At 39.4% G+C, this 21,418-nt stretch overlaps 1 protein-coding gene across 4 annotated transcripts in view; it reads left to right on the top strand.

Moving 5' to 3' along the window:
• Positions 1-473: 473 nt before the first annotated feature.
• Fam149a (family with sequence similarity 149 member A) overlaps positions 474-21,418 on the top strand; it is a 73,610-nt gene continuing 52,665 nt past the window's right edge. For 2 of the 4 annotated variants that reach the window (XM_045133113.1, XM_045133121.1), the window contains exon 1: positions 474-1,437. In XM_045133113.1, coding sequence (XP_044989048.1) covers positions 881-1,437 — 557 coding nt within the window. In that variant the 5' untranslated portion in view covers positions 474-880. The remainder of the gene's footprint in view (positions 1,438-21,418) is intronic. The other 2 variants (XM_045133109.1, XM_045133105.1) reach the window with 2 other exon arrangements.

Raw genomic sequence — 21,418 nt, 5'->3', positions numbered from 1 at the left:
CGGTTTTGGAATGTATACATCCTCTGCGGATTTCTCTACTTCCATCCCAGGGACCAATTTTAGTTTCAGCTTCCTCAGAGGAGCTCCTATGTGTCAAAGACATCCTTAGAACATAACTTGGGGTGAGGAGGGACCGTCTCAAGCATAGTCCTCTAAGTAAATCTTTGAACCCAGCGTGGTGGCTGTCTTTAGAACACTGACCTTGACCATATTTGTATGACACCGAGCCTTGCCACTCTGGATGAGTTCCAGGGCGTTTTGGAACCATGATTGAGTTCCCCAAGGGATATGCTCAACTTCTTCACTCTCTATAATCACGTGAAGCTCTAAGGGGTTTGGAGAAATTTGAGACTGTGCCTTTAAGGCAGGGAAAAGGAGGGGAGCCAGCTCAAGTACAGCTGGGCGCAATTAGCCGAGAACTAAGTAGGGATTTGTTTAGCTTAGCAACCACCAGCGCCTTCCCCAGGGGTCAATGGAGTAGCTCTAGCCGGCAGGCCCAGGCCTCACCGGCGCACTCTTCGCGTGAGTGAGGTGGCACCGCAGCGGCAGCGCAGTCCTTTCCTTGGCTCTGGGCTCGGAAAACCTGGTTGGGCCCTCGGTGGTCTCCTAGCACTGGGACACAGCAGAGCTGCACCCAAGTTCCTCTGCGGCATCCATAGAGGAGAGATCTGAGGGCCGAAGAGCTGCTCCGGAAGGTCTGAGTGAGCCCTGCGCTGCTCAGCGTCCCTAGAGCTGCGGGCTGCGGGCGGCGGGGTGTGCAGGGACCCCAGGACCCTCATCACTCCCAGCACACAGGGAAGCTTGCGGTGGATGGAGCCCTGCAGCCCCGCGCCTGCTCTTCTTCAGGTCTGGGAGGCAGCAGCGACACCAAGGCTAAGGCATGAAGGTGGCTATGTTGGACCTGGGGTCTCTCTTTGCCAAAATCTTCAAGACCTCAGCCTCGTCCCCCACGGTCCCCAGCAACCCTCCCCCGGGTGGCGCAGCGGCCTCGGGGTCGGCGGGCAGCTCTCTTAGCATGGCCGCGACCCTCTTCCCATCCTTGGCATCCGACGCCTCTCGAGGGCCGCCCACCCCACTACACCCCAAGGTCTCCAGCCGCGCGGCCAAGGCTGTAGGGTCCCTCTTATTATCCGGGAGTCCCAAAGCCACCAAAGCCCAGCTGCTGCCCCATTCCAGTGGCGGCTCTCAGGCCACGCTGGTGGCGCTGGCGCGGCCGTCCACAGGCCCTGGCGGGGTCTGGGCGACGCTGCGGTCAGTGGTCGGCCCCGCGGGCAGCGGAGACAGCAGGGTGACCGTGAGTCCACGGAATTCTCGCCCGCCGCCGGGTCCTAAAGAGAGAGTGCCTGGAACGTGGACAGTCCCCGGGCCTGTCTCCAAAACCCCGTTCTTCATCTTGCCCGACATTGGTGAAGAGGGGACCTCGGACAGCAGGAAAGGGTGAGTAATAGCGAGGTCCAGCGGTGTGCCTCTGGACTGTGGACCTGCTACCCTTTAGCCTGTCTCATCCCCCTCCCCAGGAATACTGCAGAAAATGCGCGGTATGCAATATAACTCCTGGGGAACCCTCCTTGCCCTGTTCTTGGTTGTAATAGCTCCTGGGGAGCCCTCCTTGCACTTTTCTCAGGTCCCCTCCTTTGTTTTTCTGGTCTTTTCCAACACAGGCTGTGAATAGTTAACTTTCTCACAATGAATCCTCCGCAGTTTACCTAAGGAGAGGGAGGGAAGCTTGTGGGGTAGAATTGCGTCTTCCTTCTCTTCTACCTGAAGCATGGAAACCCAGATGGTTAGTGCAGCTTTCACAAGGGCTTGCAAAGTAGGGTTAAGTCCTTTCTTTGCCACAGAATGTAACAAATGTGCAGTAACCCAATCCACACTCTGGCAGCAGCGACTTGATTTTAAGAAGTCTTGAGACTGTGTCCTTACTTCCTAAGGATCTGCTTGTCTTTCCTATCTCAAGTGGGGTGGGTTTCCTTTTTTTGTTGTTGTTTATTTTTATTTATTTATTTGAGAGCCAGAGCGAGTGCGCCAGGGCCTCCAGCCACAGCAAACAAACTCATAACGTGTGCGCCCCCCCCCCCCACCCGTGCATCTGGCTAACGTGGGTCCTGGGGAATTGAGCCTTGTAGAGGGGTATTAAGCTTCACTGGCAAACACTTAACCGCTAAGCCATCTCTCCAGACCAGGTTTCCTTTTTGTGACATGTAGTTCATTTACATATGTATCTCGTCATCTGACACAAGTGGGACCTGCTGCTCAGTACACCTAGGTGACATCCCCAAGAGGTCTTGCGTTCTTGCTGTGGAGGCCTGTGTTACCACAGAAATGAGGACTGACTTCATGGGAACCATGTCCCTGGGGATGTCCTTAGGAATTAGACACCACTTGTTTCCCTCAACACACACACACACACACACACACACACACACACACACACACACACACACACATTTTGATGCCAAAGGCATAATAAACATTTTATTAATGTACAAAATAATACTTTAGAATGACTCAAGTCTAACTTTTAATAAGGAGAGCATATCATCCAAGAAGCCCATTTACAGATGAAGATTAGTACATGGTTGTAACAGAAGGGCTTACTAGCACAAATGTTCTTCGCTTTACCTCCAAAGAAAGTCCTGATTGAAGGACTCTAAAGACTTCAAAGACTACTGCTAATTCATTCACAATTTAAATAGTTATTTTCACATTTTTAAAAATTATTTTTATTTATTTATTTGAGAGCTATAGACCGAGAGAGAAAGAGGCATAGAAAGAGAGAGAACGGGGGCGCCAGGGCCTCCAACCCTTGCAAAAGAACTCCAGACGCGTGCGCCCCCTTGTACATCTGGCTAACATGGGTCCTGGGGAACTGAGCCTCCAAACGGGGTCCTTAGGCTTCACAGGCAAGCGCTTAACCACTAAGCCATCTCTCCAGCCCTATTTTCACATATTTATTTATGATTCAGTGGTTAAACAGCTAGCTAAATTATATTAAGCTAAATTAAAGCCTTTCACTTTCAACAGTTTTTTATGATATGGGTTTATCAACTGACATTTTTCTCTAAGGAAAATTAATTAAATTTGGAAAGCTTCTCTAATTGCCTGAGGAATTAGACCTTTGTTATTAGCAACTGTTCCTTAGTGTCTTTGCAATTAATATTTTATGAGCAAACAGATCTTCCATATCTACAGTCCCTCAGCTGACTTCCTTGTAAATGTCCACAAATCTGGTTCTGTAAGGGATCCAGAAGACAAACAATTTCAAGAATGAATAAAGAAGGAATACTACTAACATTATGATTTTTTTTTCTTTTTTTGGTTTTTTGAGGTAGGGTCTCACTCTAGCCCAGGCCTACCTGGTATTCACTATGTAATCTCAGGGTGGTCTTGAACTCACGGAGATCCACCTGCCTCTGCCTCCCAAGCGCTAGGATTAAAGACACCACCACGCCCAGCTTAACATTATGATTTTTAAAACACTAAAAAGCAACAGCAATCAAAACAGTATAGGACTAGAATAAATGCAGACATATAAGTGGACTAGAATTGAGAGAGAAAAATCATCTATCTTCAAAGGATTTTCAACAAGGATACTAAAATCTAAGAACCCTTACTGGGGTAAATATATACACATATACATATACATCATATACATATACGTGTGTGTGTGTGTGTGTGTGTGTGTGTGTGTGTGTGTGTGTAACCTCAGAGTTTCTCCTCCCCACCTGGGATTAAACCTACAGCTTCACATTGCTGGCCTAACACCCTGCCACTGAGCTACATTTTCCACATACTGGCTTTAGGGTTTACCTTACTCTAGTAGGATTTCCCTCATCTGGCTTAATGATATCTCCTCTCCTCTCTTCTCCTCTCCTCTCCTCTCCTCTTCTTTCAGGTGGGTCAAGTTGGAGCTCATCTCTATCTGAGACCACAATCTGACTTTGTTTCTGCTTCCTCCCCTCCCTGTCTTTTGAAGGAACAACCTACCCAAATGCTCAAATCGATTTTTACCTCACTGAGTGGCAAATATTTAAGTGATTGGTGGTTATTTTCAGTAAAGATTGGAAAATTGGGTCATGTTGTATTCTAAATGTTCAGTAGAAAAATCCACTAATAATTTGTCTTGAAGGCCAGTTGGCACTGCAAATAAAAATTTTAAAGATATGTCTTTTTGACATAAAAATTCCACTTTTGCAAGCTGGTAAGATAGTAGTCAGGTGTGTAAAATGTGTAAAGATATATGTTAAAAGTGGAATTTGACTATTCTTGTATAATAAAATGTTAGAAACCATTTAAACATTGGTTAATATTTTTTCTGATGGTTACTCTACAGCTTTTAAGTGAAGATTATAGATCAATTTGTTATCATAGAGAAAGATGTGGTCTTAAAGATAATACTAACAAGATATAGATAATAATAATATCATTAAATACTGGGGTATGAACAACTTGCCAAAGTCTTTTCATTTGGGACATTTATGAGACATGAACAACCATTTGTGTTTTGTCTTAACCTCTTAGGAAATTACTAGGCATTCTGAAAGCTAATATTTTTTGAATATTAATACTTTCATGTAATTGAAATAATTTTTTATGTTTCCCACAATAACTCTAGCTAAGATTTGTAGCCATGCATTGAGCCCAGGGGAATAAGAAGCATTGTCAGGAAAGAAGTGACATTCACTTAGATTCTTGAGTACATTAGCTTCTGCTTGTGTTGTCCAAAAACTGTAATTGATACTTTTTGAACAGTTTTCTGGGCCTTTTTTTTAAAAAAGAAGAGTTGAGTCTTCCCTAGCAACTCTGTCCAATTTTACTGAAAGTGAAGAGATTGCTCAAAGACATAAATGCACAGAGGCACTTTCATGAATCTTCCTGATTATACTGTCCCTCAGTACAGTAAAGAGGCATGGACAGAAGCTGGTAACAGATAAGCTTTTGATAAACATAAGTTTCTTTTTAAATACACAGTTTCTTTCTCTTCATATCTCATTTTTTAATCAATAAAATATATAAAGAAACAAAATGAATCAGATTAAAATAGATTGAGCTAATTATTTTGTATATTACAAACCTCTTACACTTTGAATATTTTCCCCTCCAGGATTTCTGTGGTGGATACTTATTATATTGAATAAATAAACACTATAAGAAGCAAATTTAATTTGTTTCTGCCAATATATCTGTCCATCTGCAGGTGGTCACTATTTTTGCCTTGCTTGGGTAACATGAAAATTGAGCATTTCATTTTCAAAACTTGGGGTCATGGAAGAGAGACATGGTGAGTGTGGAAATGGAGGCAATGCAGATAGAGTTAGTAAAGAGATTGTGAATATGTATAAAACAAATGGAAACATGCCCTAGAAACACAGATATATTTATAAGACAACAATGTACTTGGCATTATTTACAGAAGTAATAAAGAAAAATCTGAAATCATAGTTCAATTAGATAGATAACTATATGTTTTACATTTAACTGGATTCTATACTTAGCTTTTACTAGAACTAAAATTATCAAAAGTAATTGAAGTAGCAAAATGTGCCATTTTCTTATAAGTCAGGGGCTGTTTCTCCTACTAAGGTATCAGTAGTGGGAATTAGGATCATTGACACATGAATTGTAGGAAAGATGGGCCTGGGAAGCAGACACTTGCCTATTTCACTTGCACATGCTGGTGGCTGCATTGGAGTCAGGGTGGAGGATGTTATTTCTGTATCTCATTGTCTTGCATCTGAAGTATGTTTCAAACTTTTGATCTTTACCTCCACTCCTGTTTCTACACTATACTCTGTCCCATTTTCCAGGATCCCTCCTCATTGCCTCACTTTATACTTCTGGCTCCTTATAATGGCCTTACCATTTGTCTGCAAATTAAGAATTCCATGCACTTAATCTGATAGTTACATGGTAGGTAAATAATTGCTGCACAATTGGTAAAGATAACCTTTCATATTCATGACACATATATACTTATATATACACATATGTATACATACATCTACATATGGTAAATCATTGATAGCTATTTGCATCTACTAATTTACTTTTTTATGGTTCTAGAAATTTAATCTGGGGCTTGGTATAGGCTGGGAGAGTATTCTGTCCTAGCACAATGCACCGCTTCTTTTTCTGAGTGATTATGTCTCTTTATTAAAGGCATATTAGCTTGTAGATACTCCAGTAGCTAGAGAAATGGCTTGCCACTTTGGTTGGCAATAAAATGATTGTAAGGTTTTATATATCAATTTGTCTGTTATTGAAGCAACTTAACACTAGGGTGAAGTCTATGGTCCCAGAAATCAGACCAGTTGGACTTCAATCAAAAACCACTTGCTAGCTAGTAATTCTGGGCAAGCTATTCCTTCTTTTTTTTCCAAACTATGGTTTACTTCAATTATAAAATGAAGGTGATATGACTCTCTGCAAAAGGGTGTTCCAACAATTAATTGAATTACAAATTGAAAATTCTTTTAAGTTATCTTTGATTACTGTCTAGTTCTTGGCCCCAAAATGGAAATTGTGAGCATATTGTTTAAATGAAACATTCCGGGTGAAGAAAAGAATGAAAGATAATAACTAACATAATTATTATGTAGATAAATCTTTTAGTATTTAATGATCAAATTTCAAGGTTATATATATGTACAAATAAATATTCTCTCTGTGTTGACAGAATCACTCAGTATATTATATTATACACACATGTATATTCTCTGGATATAAATATACATACATACACACACATATGTATGTATGTGTGTATTCTCTATATGGTGGTCAGAATAGAAGTACTCAATAACTATTGCTATTATTTTATAGTGTTTATTATAATAAATGTATTACTTATCACTCTCAACAAACATGCTTTCTACAAAGTAAGGCTTTTTTTTCTATGACCTTCATTAAGCAATTGTCTATTATTTTCAAACCATGAATTGTCAACCTCATTTAATAAATATCTATTCTTTCTGACATCCAAATGAACTTGTCTTTTTGAGTAGAGCAAAAGCTAGAGTTTATCAGAGTACAAAAAAAGCTGAATGATTCAGGAAAGATTTAAGATGAATTTCAATTTTAGACAGAAAGAAATGCTCACAGACTAAGCTACAGAAATGAGAAGGTGTGAAAGGCTTGAGCTCTAAAAATTGGAACACATATTTATTTTTGAGATGACAATCTAGGCAATTAAAGGTATGAACAAAAGCATGGTGGTGCAAAATGACATACCACATGAGGAATTCAGCTTGTTTGCAGCCAGCATTTCTACAAAGGGTAGGTAGGAAAGCTGCTAAGCCATATTTAGTTACTGCTGGAAAAACTGCTGAATGTGTTCAGGCAGAAAGGTGGCATGAGCAGGACCCCAGCTTTAAGTTAATGCTCAGGGAGATTATAGGAAAGATCTTTCAAAAAACTGTGACAGGGCCAGACATGGTGGCACATGCCTTTAATCCCAGCACTTGGGAGGCAGAGGTAGGAGGATCACCGTGAGTTCAAGGACACGCTGAGACGACATAGTGAATTCCAGGTCAGCCTGGGCTAGAGTGAGACCCTACCTCGAATAAAAAACAAAAACTGTGACAGGGATGGGGTCTAGGAATCAAAATTAAAGATATTTGGTTTATAACATATTGGGCAAGCTGAAGGAAGCTGAACAAGACCTGAAGATGCTTCCAAGTGTCTGAGAAGAGAAAAGCATTATCAATAAGACAACAAACACATTCTCCTTATAATATAGCCTAAATAATATCCAAAGAGTATTCTCAGATTAAAGATAAATCCTAATAAATTCTTCAGATGATCTAGAGTTGTAGACATGCTCAGTTCACAGTGGTATTGAGAGCTGTGGCAAGGAGGACACAGCCACTGTCCAAGAACAGAAAGGAGTTTCTGGTGCTTAATGCTTTGATCAGAACCGATTCCGGAAATCAGTGCATGATGTTACAAATGTATAGTCTGTCTTTGGGAAGAGTCTTGCTTAAAACTGATGGAAGATAGTAATCATCATTCCTTTGACACCCCTAGGAAGCAATCATATCATGAAGAAGTCAGTGTCCTTGTTCCTCATGAGAGGATTTCCTCAGTTTATATTTAATTTCTTTTTGAAACTCAGATGCTGCTCAAAGGGTATAAACTAACCCTAGGAATCTGGAGTCTCTTCTGTCATTAGGTTCAGCTTGAGCCTTGTTTGAATGGGTTTACATGGGACCAGGACATTTAGTGGGGGGAGGAAGCCCCTAGATCTTTGATTTACTCAGGCATCAGTGGACCCGTGGAGATAGCCATGGTCCCTTCTGACCCTCTTCTTTAGGATGAAGGTATTCTGTACATCCCTGTAAAGCCCTTCATATGAGGGGCCCTCTCCCTTATTTCTGTGCTACTCTTGGGAGTCTTGGAGGTCGCTTTCTGCTTTTTCTATCTATGAAGCAATGCAAGACAACAACAGCAACACATGCTCACATTCACAACTGCTTCTGTGTTTCTCAAAATGTGGGAAGAGAAAAAAGAAATGAGCATATTAGTAAAATGTATCAGTTGAAAAAATTGAAAAAATACTAGACCATATACTCCTGAAGTACAAAGAGTCCCTCAACCATGTACTTCTGACATAAAGAGGATATTCTTTCTTACCTCCTGGGTCCAGTGCAGCCATTCATTTCATTTAACAGCAGCCAGACCACAGACACAGATTTGGATATGCATAGGCAACAAGTTTCCAGAATTTCCTCAAGATTTTTATGGCCTCACCATCAGTATTGCACAGAGTATATGATTTATTAAATACTACATACTATTTATGAAAAATGAATAAGCACTTCACTAGTTATATAAGGAAAAGGTAGAAAATTACACTTTTATTCCTGCTTTATAAATCACAGAAGCTAAATAAAACCTTTGAAAAAATGAGTATATATAGTTGAACTTGGGAAAGAAGTTGATGGTTTTCAGCAATGACAAGAAATGACACAAAGTCAATTCCTGAAAATATTTAATAAACAGATTATTGAGGTTAATGGGCTAAATAAAATGTTTTTTTTTCATGTGAATACGTGTGTATATGTCCTTCCTAGAATCATTATCTCTTTAACTATAAGCATAGCATTTCAAATTATTGTCAAGTAATATAGCACTTTAACATAGTATAAATAACTAAGACAAAGAAAAACTCCATTCTGTAAATTCATAATTTACATCTGACATTTGATATTAATGATTACTACAGATAATGTCACTCACTATATAAAAGGTTGAGAAAGGATTTATGTTAAAATAAAGCACTCAGTTCAAATCCTAATATGGAAGAGTAAAATTTTAGAAATTATCTTTGTGTTTCTCTTCTTGATGCATTTGAAGTAAGTGTGGCATTGAGTCAAATATGCACTTACAACTGACACACAGAAGTTTCATTGTTATATTAATGCATGAAAATAAGTTGTAGAGAGCTATAATTTTAGTATATGAAATGTGTTCTAAACAAGCAGGTGATGTATTTCCAAGAAAAGATTAAAGTCTGTTAATCTTTTTATTCTTACTAGTTTAAAACTTGTGTAAACATGCTTACCTATAGATATGAGTATTGCTCAAACACATACTTGCCTCACATTTGAAACAGCAGCTGTCACATCATTGTCCACTAGCAACCTGCCATAGGTTAAATAAGGGTTTTATAGATGTCTTGATGATTCCCCAAACCAATATACAAGGCATGGATTTAGGTCCACTTTACAGATAAAACTTAGAAAAAAAAAAAAAAAAGGAAGCTGTCCAATTCCATGCAAGATCCCATTCCGGGCACACAATCTGCTTCATTCACATATATGTTTAGCCTGGTGTTTTCACTTAATTTTTTAGGGTGGTAATGAGGATTAAGATCCATTTCTAAAGAAAAAGAAATGTGTGAGCCAGGCGTGGTGGCACACACCTTTAATCCCAGCACTTGGGAGACAGAGATAGGAAGATCGTCATCAGTTCAAGGCCAGCCTGAGACTACATAGTGAATTCCAGGTCAGCCTGGGCCAGACTGAGACCCTACCTTACAAAGTGGGAAAATGGTTCAGTAGGTTAATGTACTTGATGCATAGACATGTCCACTTAAGTTTGGATCTCCAGAACCTATTGGAAGCTGGATGTCATACTATGCTTACCTGTAATCCCAGTGTGCCTATGGTGAGATGGGATGTGGGGATGAAAGATTTCCTAGAAACTTTCAGGCCCACTAGCATGACATACACAACACTGAACAAGAGTCAGACTCAGACAAAATGGAAGGTAAAGGCCTCCGTATGCATGCTGTGTCACACATATGCTATGCCTACACACATCCACCACATATATAGATAAATCACACACACATGCACACACACTCACACAACCTGAAAAGTAAAAAGTGATGTTAATAAGGTACTTAAAAGTATCTTTCCCAAAATATTTCTATTAGTACTAATAAGAACACTATATTTAGTGCTTAGTTTTGTTCATTTGGAAATACTCATTAAAATGTTTATTTTCATAAAGTCATAACAATAAAAATGTTTATCAACTTGCTTCTAGTTTATTGTATATTTATTATTAATGTTTGTTATTAGGCCTTATAATTAACTTTTATAATTGTAGTTAGTATTATTCTATAATTTCAATATATACTGAAATAAATAATGAACAAGAATTGTTTGAGTAGTAAAATGGAGAAGAATTACATATGACACAGGTTGGATAAAAGTTATGCTGCTACATTAGAATTTAGTAATTAGAGTTTTCACCTCAATATTTTGATTAAATATTGACAATGGTAATCCTTTCCAGGCACTATTTTTCATGTTTATCTAATAAGACAACAGTCTTCTCCTAATCCTCTCCCCAAATTATTTTAGCATATTATTAATTGTGCAAAATAATGGGCATTATTATTACCCTTTCATACAGGAATAGAATGTACTTTGACTATTTTCACTAGCCCATTGCCATCTCCTGTCTCATCACTTTCTTCCTGCTGGTCCCTTCATCTTTTCAAACAGTCCCTATGTACTTCCACATATTTTTTTTAAACATGTAGATTACACATATGAAAGGAAACACACAATGCTTTTCCAAGTCTAGCTTATTTTGCTTAACAAGATGATCTCTAGTTCCACATATTTTCCTACAAATGTCATAATTTCATTCGTCTTTATAAGTCCATAATTTATATATACCAACTTTTAATTATCTAGTAACAAATGGTTGTCTTTTCAGTAAATGATGCAGAATCAGTTGAGCATTGCTTTAAGATTTAGGGAAACTTGATCACAACATACACACATAAACACAAACAAATAAATTGCAAATCCATTGTAAATCTAAATATGAAAGATCAAATAATGAGGAGTCTAGAAGAAAATTTAGAAACCATCATTCCTTAAGATACAAAATAGTAGCCAGAAAATGAAAGATATATAAATTACACTATCTTGAAGAATGTTAATGTTATAGGAAGGTTTCTAGTTATCTAAAACAAGTTTTGTAAAGCTAGCTGGCTCTGTAATTGTAATTAATAGTTATTTCCTAGAATTTGTTGATGAGATGAATTACTGTTTGCTATGGCTTTATCTCTGTAAAACACTGAAAGACAAAACCCCAAATTCAGGTTAGGGAGATGTCTTAGTAGTTAAGGCACTTGTTTGCAAAGCCAAAGGACTCAGGTTCTATTCCCCAGGACCCACATAAGCCAGATGCACAAAGTGGCACATGTGTTTGGAGTTCGAATACAGTGGCTGGATGCCCTGGTGCACCCACTCTCTTCCTCTCTCTGCCTCTTTCTGTCTCTCAAATAAATAAATAAAAATAATGAAAAAATTAAAAACCCAAAATTGTTCCAGCTAAAGGGTTAGAGACAGAGATAAATGTATTATTTCTACAACAAAGCCTTATTAAAATCAAACTTTTGACAAATTATCTTGGCACAATATTCCATCTTATACTACTTCTAAATATAAATTTTATTTAAATTTTTATTTGACAGAGAGAAAGAGAGAGAAGTGGTGTGCCAGAGCCTCCAGCCACTGCAAATGAACTCCAGGTGCATGTGCCACCTTATGCATGTGGCTTACGTGGGTCCTGGGAAATTGAACCTGGGTCCTTTGGCTTTGCAGACAAACACACTGTAACCACTAAACAATTCCTCCATCCCAATTTATACTACTTTTTGTTTTGTTTTGTTTTGTGTTTTGTTTTTCAAGGTAGGGTTTCATTCTAGCCCAGGCTGGCCTGGAATTCACTACGGAGTCTCAGGGTGGCCTCAAACTCATGGAGATCCTCCTACCTCTGCCTCCTGAGTGCTGGGATTAAAGGCGTGTGCCACCATGCCTGGCTATACTACTTTTTTTAAAAAGGAAAGTTTTAAAATTACATTACCTGTTTTTGAAAATTAAGCCATTAGTGTTGGGGAAAAGCAATCTTTTTTCAAAATCAAGATTTAGCCAAGCATGGTGATGTATGTATATAATACCAGTACTTGGGAGACTGAGCAAGTGAATCCCTGCTTTGAGGCCAGTCTTAACTATACAGTGATTTTGATGCTCACTTTGGCTACATAGTGAGACCCTGTTTCAAAAAGGCAAAGGAGAGAATAATCTGGAAATACTAGATTTCAGTGATTATAAGATGCTATTGTCTGTGAAATGCATTCTTATTTTATATTCCACTGTGTAAAAAACAAGTGCCAAATATTGCATAAATTTTATTTAGCATCCTATTTTTCTGAATTGTAATAAATCTTATAGATTGAATTCAGCTTTGTAATTTCTTGAATCTTTATGATGCTTATACAGACTTTTGTTGCTGTTGTTTATTCGAGGTAGGGTTTTGCTCTAGCCCAGGCTAACCTGGAATTCACTATGTAGTCTCAGGGTGGCTTTGAACTTACAGCAATCCCCCTACCTCTGCCTCCCAAGTGCTGGGATTTCTGATGCTTATATAGAAGTAAACATACACTTAAATAAATTGCTAAAGTTGTCAATAGGCAGCGTTTGAGGCTACTTTTTTCTATACAATATTTATGTGATGGTAAAACATAGATAAAATGACATTTCAATAGGAAACTATTAAGGAACAACCATTGGCATTCTGTCCTTAGACTGACTTCACACTGTGGGTGCACCAGGCTATACTGGATGTCAGTTAAGAAGTGTGAATGATTCCATCTGCCTCAAGTCTTTTTCAAAATATTTTTATTATTTATTTGTAAACACAGAGAGAGAGAGAGTGAGCGGGTGAGGAAAGAATTCAATTTTTCAATCATGCTAACTCCTATTTTCCCTTTTTTATTTATTTATTTGTTTTTGGTTATTCAAGATAGGGTTTCACTCTAGCCTAGGTTGACCTGGAATTCACTATGTACTCTCAGGGTAGCCTCAGACTCACTGCGAGCCTCCTATCACTACCTCCCAATGGTATTAAAGGCATGTACCACCATGCCTGTCTCTGTTTTCCCTTTTTTTAAACAAAATTTTATAATAGTTGGGCTGGAGAGATGACTTAGCAGTTAAGCGCTTGCTTATGGAGCCCAAGGACCCTAGTTCGAGGCTGAATTCCTAGGACCCACATTAGCCAGATGCACAAGCGGGTGCAGTGTCTGGAGCTCCTTTGCAGTGGCTGGAGGCCCTGGCGCGCCCGTTCTCTGTCTGTATATATCTGCCTCTTTCTCTTTCTGTCTATTGCTCTCAAATAAATAAAGACAAACAAAAAATTCATAATAGTTTAATGTGATGGGTGTGTAGTAGTGAGAAGCTGAGTTTTTGTTTTTTTTTTTTTACATTTCATGACAAGTACTCCATAATTGCTGCCAGCTGCTTGCTATTCTCAGAAGTTATTGATTATTGACACTCCTCTACCTCTAACATGATAAATTACAATCATTGGCTTTGTTTTATGTTCAAAACATTTTTTGGCTGTAAAGAAGAAAAAAATTGTGTGTGAAGTGTTTTCATGCCCAGCTTTGACTGGTATCTTCCTGGTTGTAAAGGAGAAATAAAATTGCCTGTGAAGTGTTTTCATGTCTGGCTTTGACTTCAGTGCTGTGAGCAGTAGAGGAAGAGAAGACTCCTGCTCTTTACGGGTCTGGAGATCAACATCAAGAGCATTTTCAGTCTGAGTTCTCCTTTCAGCTTTGCTCAGTGAAGGACGTTTGCCGTCTGAGTTCTCCTTTCAGCTTTGCTCAGTGAAGCACCCTGGAGCAAGAAGAGGAACTTGTCTTGTGTTTCAAGTGTCTTCTCCTCAGCCCTCAGTTTCCTGGTTTTCCTGGCTTGCTGCAGAATCTGACAGTCTTGTTCTGTGTGAGGAAAAGATGTCCCTTGGTTAGTGTTCCCTACAAAGAGGGAGCTAGCTTTCCTCAGGGTAACACTTTAAGAAAAAGCCCTATTCAGTTTCATGTGCTAGAGGTTTAGGGACCTGAGCTTCTTGTGCCTGGTTTGTGCTGAGTCACTACAGACCTCATTCTCTTCTCTGAAATGAAGGACTAGTTTGAACCAAGGTTGTAGTACAAGACTAAAATGTGTTGGGCATCAGAATGTGGGTAGGGATGGGACAGAATGGAACTGAAAAACGAGTGACTTAACAGCAGTCCTTCTCAGGGTGCCACCTTGGCCACAGAGCAGCAGAAAACCCTTGGGATTTGTTAGAAAACCAAATTTGTATCCCTGAATTGATGAAATTGAAACTGTGAGGTCCGGTAACATGTTTTAATAAACAGTCAGAGGATCCAGGTGACTGTGACAACTTGAGAATTACAACATCCAGCTGTGATCTGATGAACACACCAGTGTGAACGGAAGAAGGTGTTACTGGTTTGCCTCTGAGCCTGGATTCTTTAAATTGGTCTTAGTGTATACCATCTACTTATACCTCTCCCAAATCTAGGTTCCTGGAAGTACTTGTATGTTTGTTTTAGAGTTTTGAAGCTATAAAATAAAACTATAAATACATTATATAGTAGTGTTTTATAAACATGGAAAAAGATAAACATAATCTAATTTTCATTATGCCAGTAGTTAACCTCTATAAAGTTGCTACAAAATGGTGAATTCTGGTGTCAGGCATTGTGGGACATACCTGTAATTCCACCACTTAGAAAGTAGAGGCAGGAAGCTCATGAGCTTGAGGTCAGCCTGGGCTATCTGCATATAAACAATTCATTAGCATTGAATTCATATCCAGTAGCAGTTCAACTTAGGCCTAAATGAAACTTAGCTGAGACATATATGTTCTTCACAAGGCACAACACAGTCTTCTACTGGAGATTTGGGGAGTATTCCATGCAGTAATTCACTAATGAAGAAAAACAAAAAGTCAGAAAAAAACTTCTAAGAGCATGCGCTTCTTTACAACATCAGAGCTGGGAAAGGATGCAGTCATCTTGTTTAACCTCAGATGTGCCTCAAGTGACATGATCACCATTCTGCATGTCTGTCAATGAGCACAAAAGCCCTTGAATATTGATTGGGGGTAGGGTGACAAATTTTAACAAGAATGTTCTTCAGAAATAGTGAGAGAATAATTAGGATCAGCTATGTTTTAATATTTCACTTATATAATATTTTTTTTAAAAAATTGGTTTATTTTTACTTATTTATTTGAGAGCAACAGAGAGAAAGAGGCAGATAGAGAGATAGAGAATTGGCATGCCAGGGCTTCGAGACACTGCAAATGAACTCCAGATGCTTGCACCCCCTTGTGCATCTGGCTAACGTGGGTCCTGGGGAATCGAGCCTTGAACTGGGGTCCTTGGGCTTCACAGGCAAGTGCTTAATCACTAAGCCATCTCTCCAGCCCTCACTTGAAAGGCAATTGCTGTGGTGATTTAGCAATTATTAAAAGTCTATGCCTTCTAATATTTTATTTATTTATTTGCATGCACAGAGAAGAAAGTCTAGAGAGAAAAATAAAGAGCCAGGCAGACAATGGGCATGCCAGGCCCTCCACCATTACAAACCAACTTCATATACTGGTGCCACTTTGCACATATAGCTTTACATGGGTACCAGGGAATTGAACCCAGGTTATTAGGGTTTGGAGGCAAATACCTTAACTGCTGAGCAATCCCTCCAGGTTTAACATGTATGTTTAAAGCTATAGTATTACATGATGAAATAAAATAAAATAATGGAATTCACACATTAGGAAAATCTGACTGCATTAGTACTATATTTTGAGAAGTTGAATGCTTACATTGCTTTTCTTTCTTTTTTTTCTGATGTAGGGTTTCACTCTAGTCCAGACTGACCTGGAATTCACTATGTAGCCTCAGGGTGGCCTTGGACTCATGGTGATCCTTCTACCTCTGCCTCCCAAGTGCTGGAATTAAAGGTATACGCCACTATGCCCGGCCCTTACATTTTATTTTTGTAAACTAATTTATGTTGTTGTTTCTTCTTTCACTTATTTTAAAATCTGGGCTAGGTTTTTAATTGTTTTAAAAGATTTTATTTTTATTTATTTATTTGAGACAGAGAGAGAGAGAGAGAGAGAGAATGGGCACACCAGGGCCTCTAGCCATTGCAAACAAACTCCAGACACATGTGCCTCCTTGTGCATCTGGGACCTGGAGAATTGAACCAGGGTCCTTTGGCTTTGCAGGCATGGACCTTAACTGCTAAGCCATCTCTCCAGCCCTTGGCTAGGTTTTTATTTTGGGCAATACACGATGCATTTTGACAAGATAGTAAGTCTCGAACTTTACTTAGCACTCTGTACAATGTTATACTCTTCATAAACTTTTGTTTGTGATTTTTCATCTGTGATCTCTCTGGGGACTATCAATTTATAAGCTCCTTTTTATCTTTTGCTAAACATAGTAATCTATATAATGACCATACCACTTGGAGAAGTCTTTGATGGTTTGAACTGCAAATTGAAGATTATATTAAGCACCATGTTACTAACAGCCCAAATTTTGATTGGCTTTGCTAGTTGTCAGCTTCTCTGTGCCTTGGTTTTATAATCTGCAGGGTGGCACTAACAGCAACGTCCTTTTACTGAATGCATGACACTTGAATGTATAAATCTATACCAGTTATAAAAACTGAGCCTGGCATGTGGAACATCTTCAAGAAATGATGGAATTCTATTCATCAGAATGCGAAAATGAAATCATGAAACTTGCAGGAAAATGGATGGTCTGGAAAGAGTCTTATTAAGGGATGTGACTCAAACTCAGAAAGACGAAAACCACATGCTCTCTCGATTGTTGAATTCTTTGCTTGTAACATCTATAAGTATGTACATATAATGGAAAATGTGGCTAAGACCTATAAACAAGAACAGTAAGTATAACAAGAGGAGTGAGAAGAGAGGTAGGGATGGACAAAGGATGCATATGATATGTAAATGGGAGGGACAGTGCAGATGGCAGGGGAGCCTGGGTGAACCAGGGGAGGAAGGTAGAATGATACATAAATAGGAGGGATAATACAGGTGGCAGGAGAGTTTGGTGAAATCCGGGGAGGAGGGTAGAAGAGAGAATGGGAAAAAGACAAAAATTAAAAAATATTAAAGAGAGAAATGTTATATAAAACATATGTGTTGTACTGGATAAAAAATATGTTAATCATGTAATGAAAAGAACTTTTATGGAATTCAGTTAATTGGGTTATAGGCAAACATTAATAGCATAAGTGTTTGAAGTCAGACAGAAGCTATCTGGATAAAATTGCTTGTCCTGGCAAATTTTCTGACCTTGTTTGTCCCTTATGTGTAACACAGTAGGCCCTGCTTAAGATAAGTTTGGGGCTTAGAAATAACTGGTGAAGTCACTACCCTGATTTGCCAGACAAATTAAAAACAGGCCACTTGCCTTCACTTTATGTGTGTCAGATATAACCCACTGGAATAGTGATTCTGATGTAAACAAGATTTTCCATCCATTCGGTATTTAAAAATAAGTGAATCCTAAATCGTGCAAAACAAACAAAACAATAACATCACCACCACCACTGCCACCACGCACATGGTAATATATTCTATCTGGACAAGGTTTTTAAGTAACAAAAGTGGATGTAGCGCCATCTCGTGTCCATGATTGAGTATGGCATGAAAACATTTCCATCCCTCAGTGGGTATAGCATGTAGTTTATTACTTCAAATGTTTCAAAAACAAAGTCATGTGATAGAGTAATAGCAGATATAACTTGAAACTTCATAGAAACACTTAAAAATAATTGTTTTTAAAATTGTATAACCTAGATAAATAATTTTATATTGTATTTATACATTTTCTATAATTTTATTTAATTGTGCACTTCATTGCTTACCTAGAACTATCTAAAATTTTATACTGTTTCTATAATTTTATTTAATTGTGAACTTCATTGCTTACCTAAACTATCTAAAATTTTATACTGTTTCTATGAAAATAATAAAACATAACATATCTTTGTTATTATTCTTTGAAAGTACTAACTTGGACAGCTTATATATAGAGGAGCAGATTCTGGTGAGTGTGCTTTTGTCAACGTGGAAGTTTGATTAAGTCTATGGTCTTCAGAACAGACTTGGAAGGCTAGAGAAATAGGGAGTAGTTGGATTTCAAGACCAAAGACATCTGTTGGCAGAATACATTCTTGTTCTGAGGAAGTCAGTTTTTGCTCGTGAAAGGTTTCAACTGACTAAACAAAGTCCACATCACAAAGAATCGCCTGCTTTATTCCAAGTTCATTGAACTGAAAGTTACCAACACAAATGCCATTTTATTTTGTTCTGAATTCTCCACAGTCAGCAAAGGCAGGTCTTGTTTGTAGGTTTCAGGGATACAGGGCTCCCATTTCATTACTATACTTACAGATTCCAGGGTCTTTCCCAATAGTATACAAAACATTCAAATACTAATATGAAAGTAGTCATATGCTTTTCATTCTATTGATTGAAATAATTTAAATGTTAAACACATCCCAAAGCACTTTCACAAAAACTGAGAAATTTTGACCAAATATCTGAGCTTTCATTGACCTAAATAGATCTATAAACTGAACTATTACAAACATCAAGAAATAGTTTTCAGGGCTGAAAAGATGGCTTAGCAGCTAAGGCACTTGTCTGCAAAGTCCAAGGATCTGAATTGGATTCCCCAGTTCCCATGTAAAGACAGATGCATAAAGTGGTGCATGTATCTGGAGTTAATTTGCAGTGGGTAGAGGCCCTGGTGCACCCATTCTCTCTGTCTCTGTTCTTCTGCTTGAAAAAATAAACAAAAACATTTTAAAGAAAAAAATACTTTTCTAAACCATGTTAAAGTATAGAACAATTGGTTATTTTTTAATGTTTATTATTATTATTTATTATTAACAACATATTTTGTATGGATATATCATGTGTTGGTACCCTTTTTTCCCTTGCCCCTGCCCTAATTCTGCTGGGGACACTCCTCAGTGGGGTGGCAGGTATTTCCCATGGTGGTGTAGTTTATGTGTTGTGGGAGCAGCAGTCAGTTATTTTGGGGAAGAGGGAATGCCTCTGGACATGATATCTCAACCTGTGGCTCTTACAATCTTTCTAAACATCCTCTGCACAATTCCCTGAGCCATATTGGGTAAGTTTTAAGTCTACTTCAGTGATGAGCTCTTAGGAGCCTCTGGATCTATGCTTTGATGGGTGTTGAGAATCCTCAGCATCTGCTCCTACACCCTGGCACTGATTATCAGGTTCACCACGGAAGCAGCACTCATGCTTGTCTCCCCATTCTTGTGTAGATTCAGTTGTGGCTTGGCTGAAGTGCGAGGGGTAGTTTATCTCCTCAGTCTCAGTACATTCTGAAAAAGAACATATTCTCCAATGGAGAGTGAAGTCAGCATAGTTTAAATGGGTTAAGCATTATTAATTTAGGGAGAATTTGATGTATGTAACCCCCTTTTTAGACAAAGACTAGTGAAAGCTTGACACTGGAAAGCGTAATCTTTGTCTCCATAGGATTCTGAGCTGGTTCCCAATTCCAGACAGGGGTTCCTTTGCACTGAATGGATCTCTTAGCCAATCAGAAAGCTATTGGTTACCCATCCAGTCTGTGTGCCACTATTGAACTGTTGTGTACATCCTGTCAGGGTGTTTGCTTCTGAGTAGCTTAGACCTCTGGTAGTTCAGAACACTGTTGGCTATTTTCTCCCAGTAGTTCATATAGCACTTTCCAGCACTAGACAGGCTAACTGTCTTGGAACTAGCTTTCTTCTGAATTCCAGCCAGGTCTCTGTGTGTCAGCAGCATATGGTATCCTCAGCAATAGGGTCTTAGCTTTTCTCTCAGGCAGGTAATCAAGTGCTTTGACAGAAAGCTCTTTTGATTTGGGGACCTCTTAAGTCTCTCGGATCAACTGCTCAATGTGGGTAGTAACCAATCTCTGGTACTGGGAGTTACAGGCCAGAGACAGAATTTTATTTTTTTCTCATAGGCTTAGGCTTCAACAATTGATTATCAGCCAGGCATGGTGGCACATGCCTTTAATCCCAGCACTCTGGAGGTAGAGGTAGGAGGATCACCATGAGTTTGAGGCCACCTTGAGACTACATAGTTAATTCCAGGTCAGCCTGGACCAGAGTGATACTCTACCTTGAAAAACCAGAAAATAAAATTAAAAATAAAAACAAAAAAAAAACATTGACTTGTTATTTCAATGCATAAATAACAAAGTGTCACTGTGGGACTTCTGGCCAAGATGGCGACTGCCTAGCTGCGCTGCAAATCCTGGAGAAAGAAAGGCAAGACATTAAGCGTATACTGGGTCTTTTTGTCAGTGGGAGGGCACAGAGAGGGGGAAAACAGGGAATCACAGATTCCCTCGCAGGTAGGTAGCCCACTCCTCCCACCAAATAGCTGCTGCTGCCACCGCCACTGCCACTGCCCGCCAATCGCGTGACAATCCTGTGCCGATCCTGTGCCAATCCCGCGCCTATCGCATGTGAAAGCTTAGACTGCTCTGCACACAAACCCACTGCTCCGGCCACCACACAATCAGCGACTCCTAATAATAGGGAATCCCCGAGTCCCTCAGGAGCTGGCAGCCCACCCCACCCTGTATCCACAGCACAACTGCACACAGATCGATCCCTGCATGTGGAAGTTTACATTGCTCCAACCACTTGCTCAATTACTGCTTCTGCCGCTGCATGTTCAGCAAGCCTAGTCCCACAGCAACTGCCACACAATCCCAGACTGTGTCTCTCGCTTGCACCAGCTCAGGTGCCATCCCTTACCTGTCTGCCGCATTGGCTATCCACCATTGTCCTGTGGTGGGGGAGCACAGACTGTTTCTGGGTCCCAGTGTTCCCAGCCAGAGTTTGGGCTCCTTCAGTGCTTGGTACCTCAGTCCCCCTCCCAGCTTGAATGCAGGCAGCTTTGGCACATTACTGCTTGAGAATTGAGGCAACTTTGGCACCTCTGCCAGGCAGTAGATAGGTGACAT

The sequence above is a fragment of the Jaculus jaculus genome, chromosome 1, assembly GCF_020740685.1.
Source record: "Jaculus jaculus isolate mJacJac1 chromosome 1, mJacJac1.mat.Y.cur, whole genome shotgun sequence".
Classification (NCBI taxonomy): domain Eukaryota; kingdom Metazoa; phylum Chordata; class Mammalia; order Rodentia; family Dipodidae; genus Jaculus; species Jaculus jaculus.
This window is presented reverse-complemented; position numbering and strand designations above follow the sequence as displayed.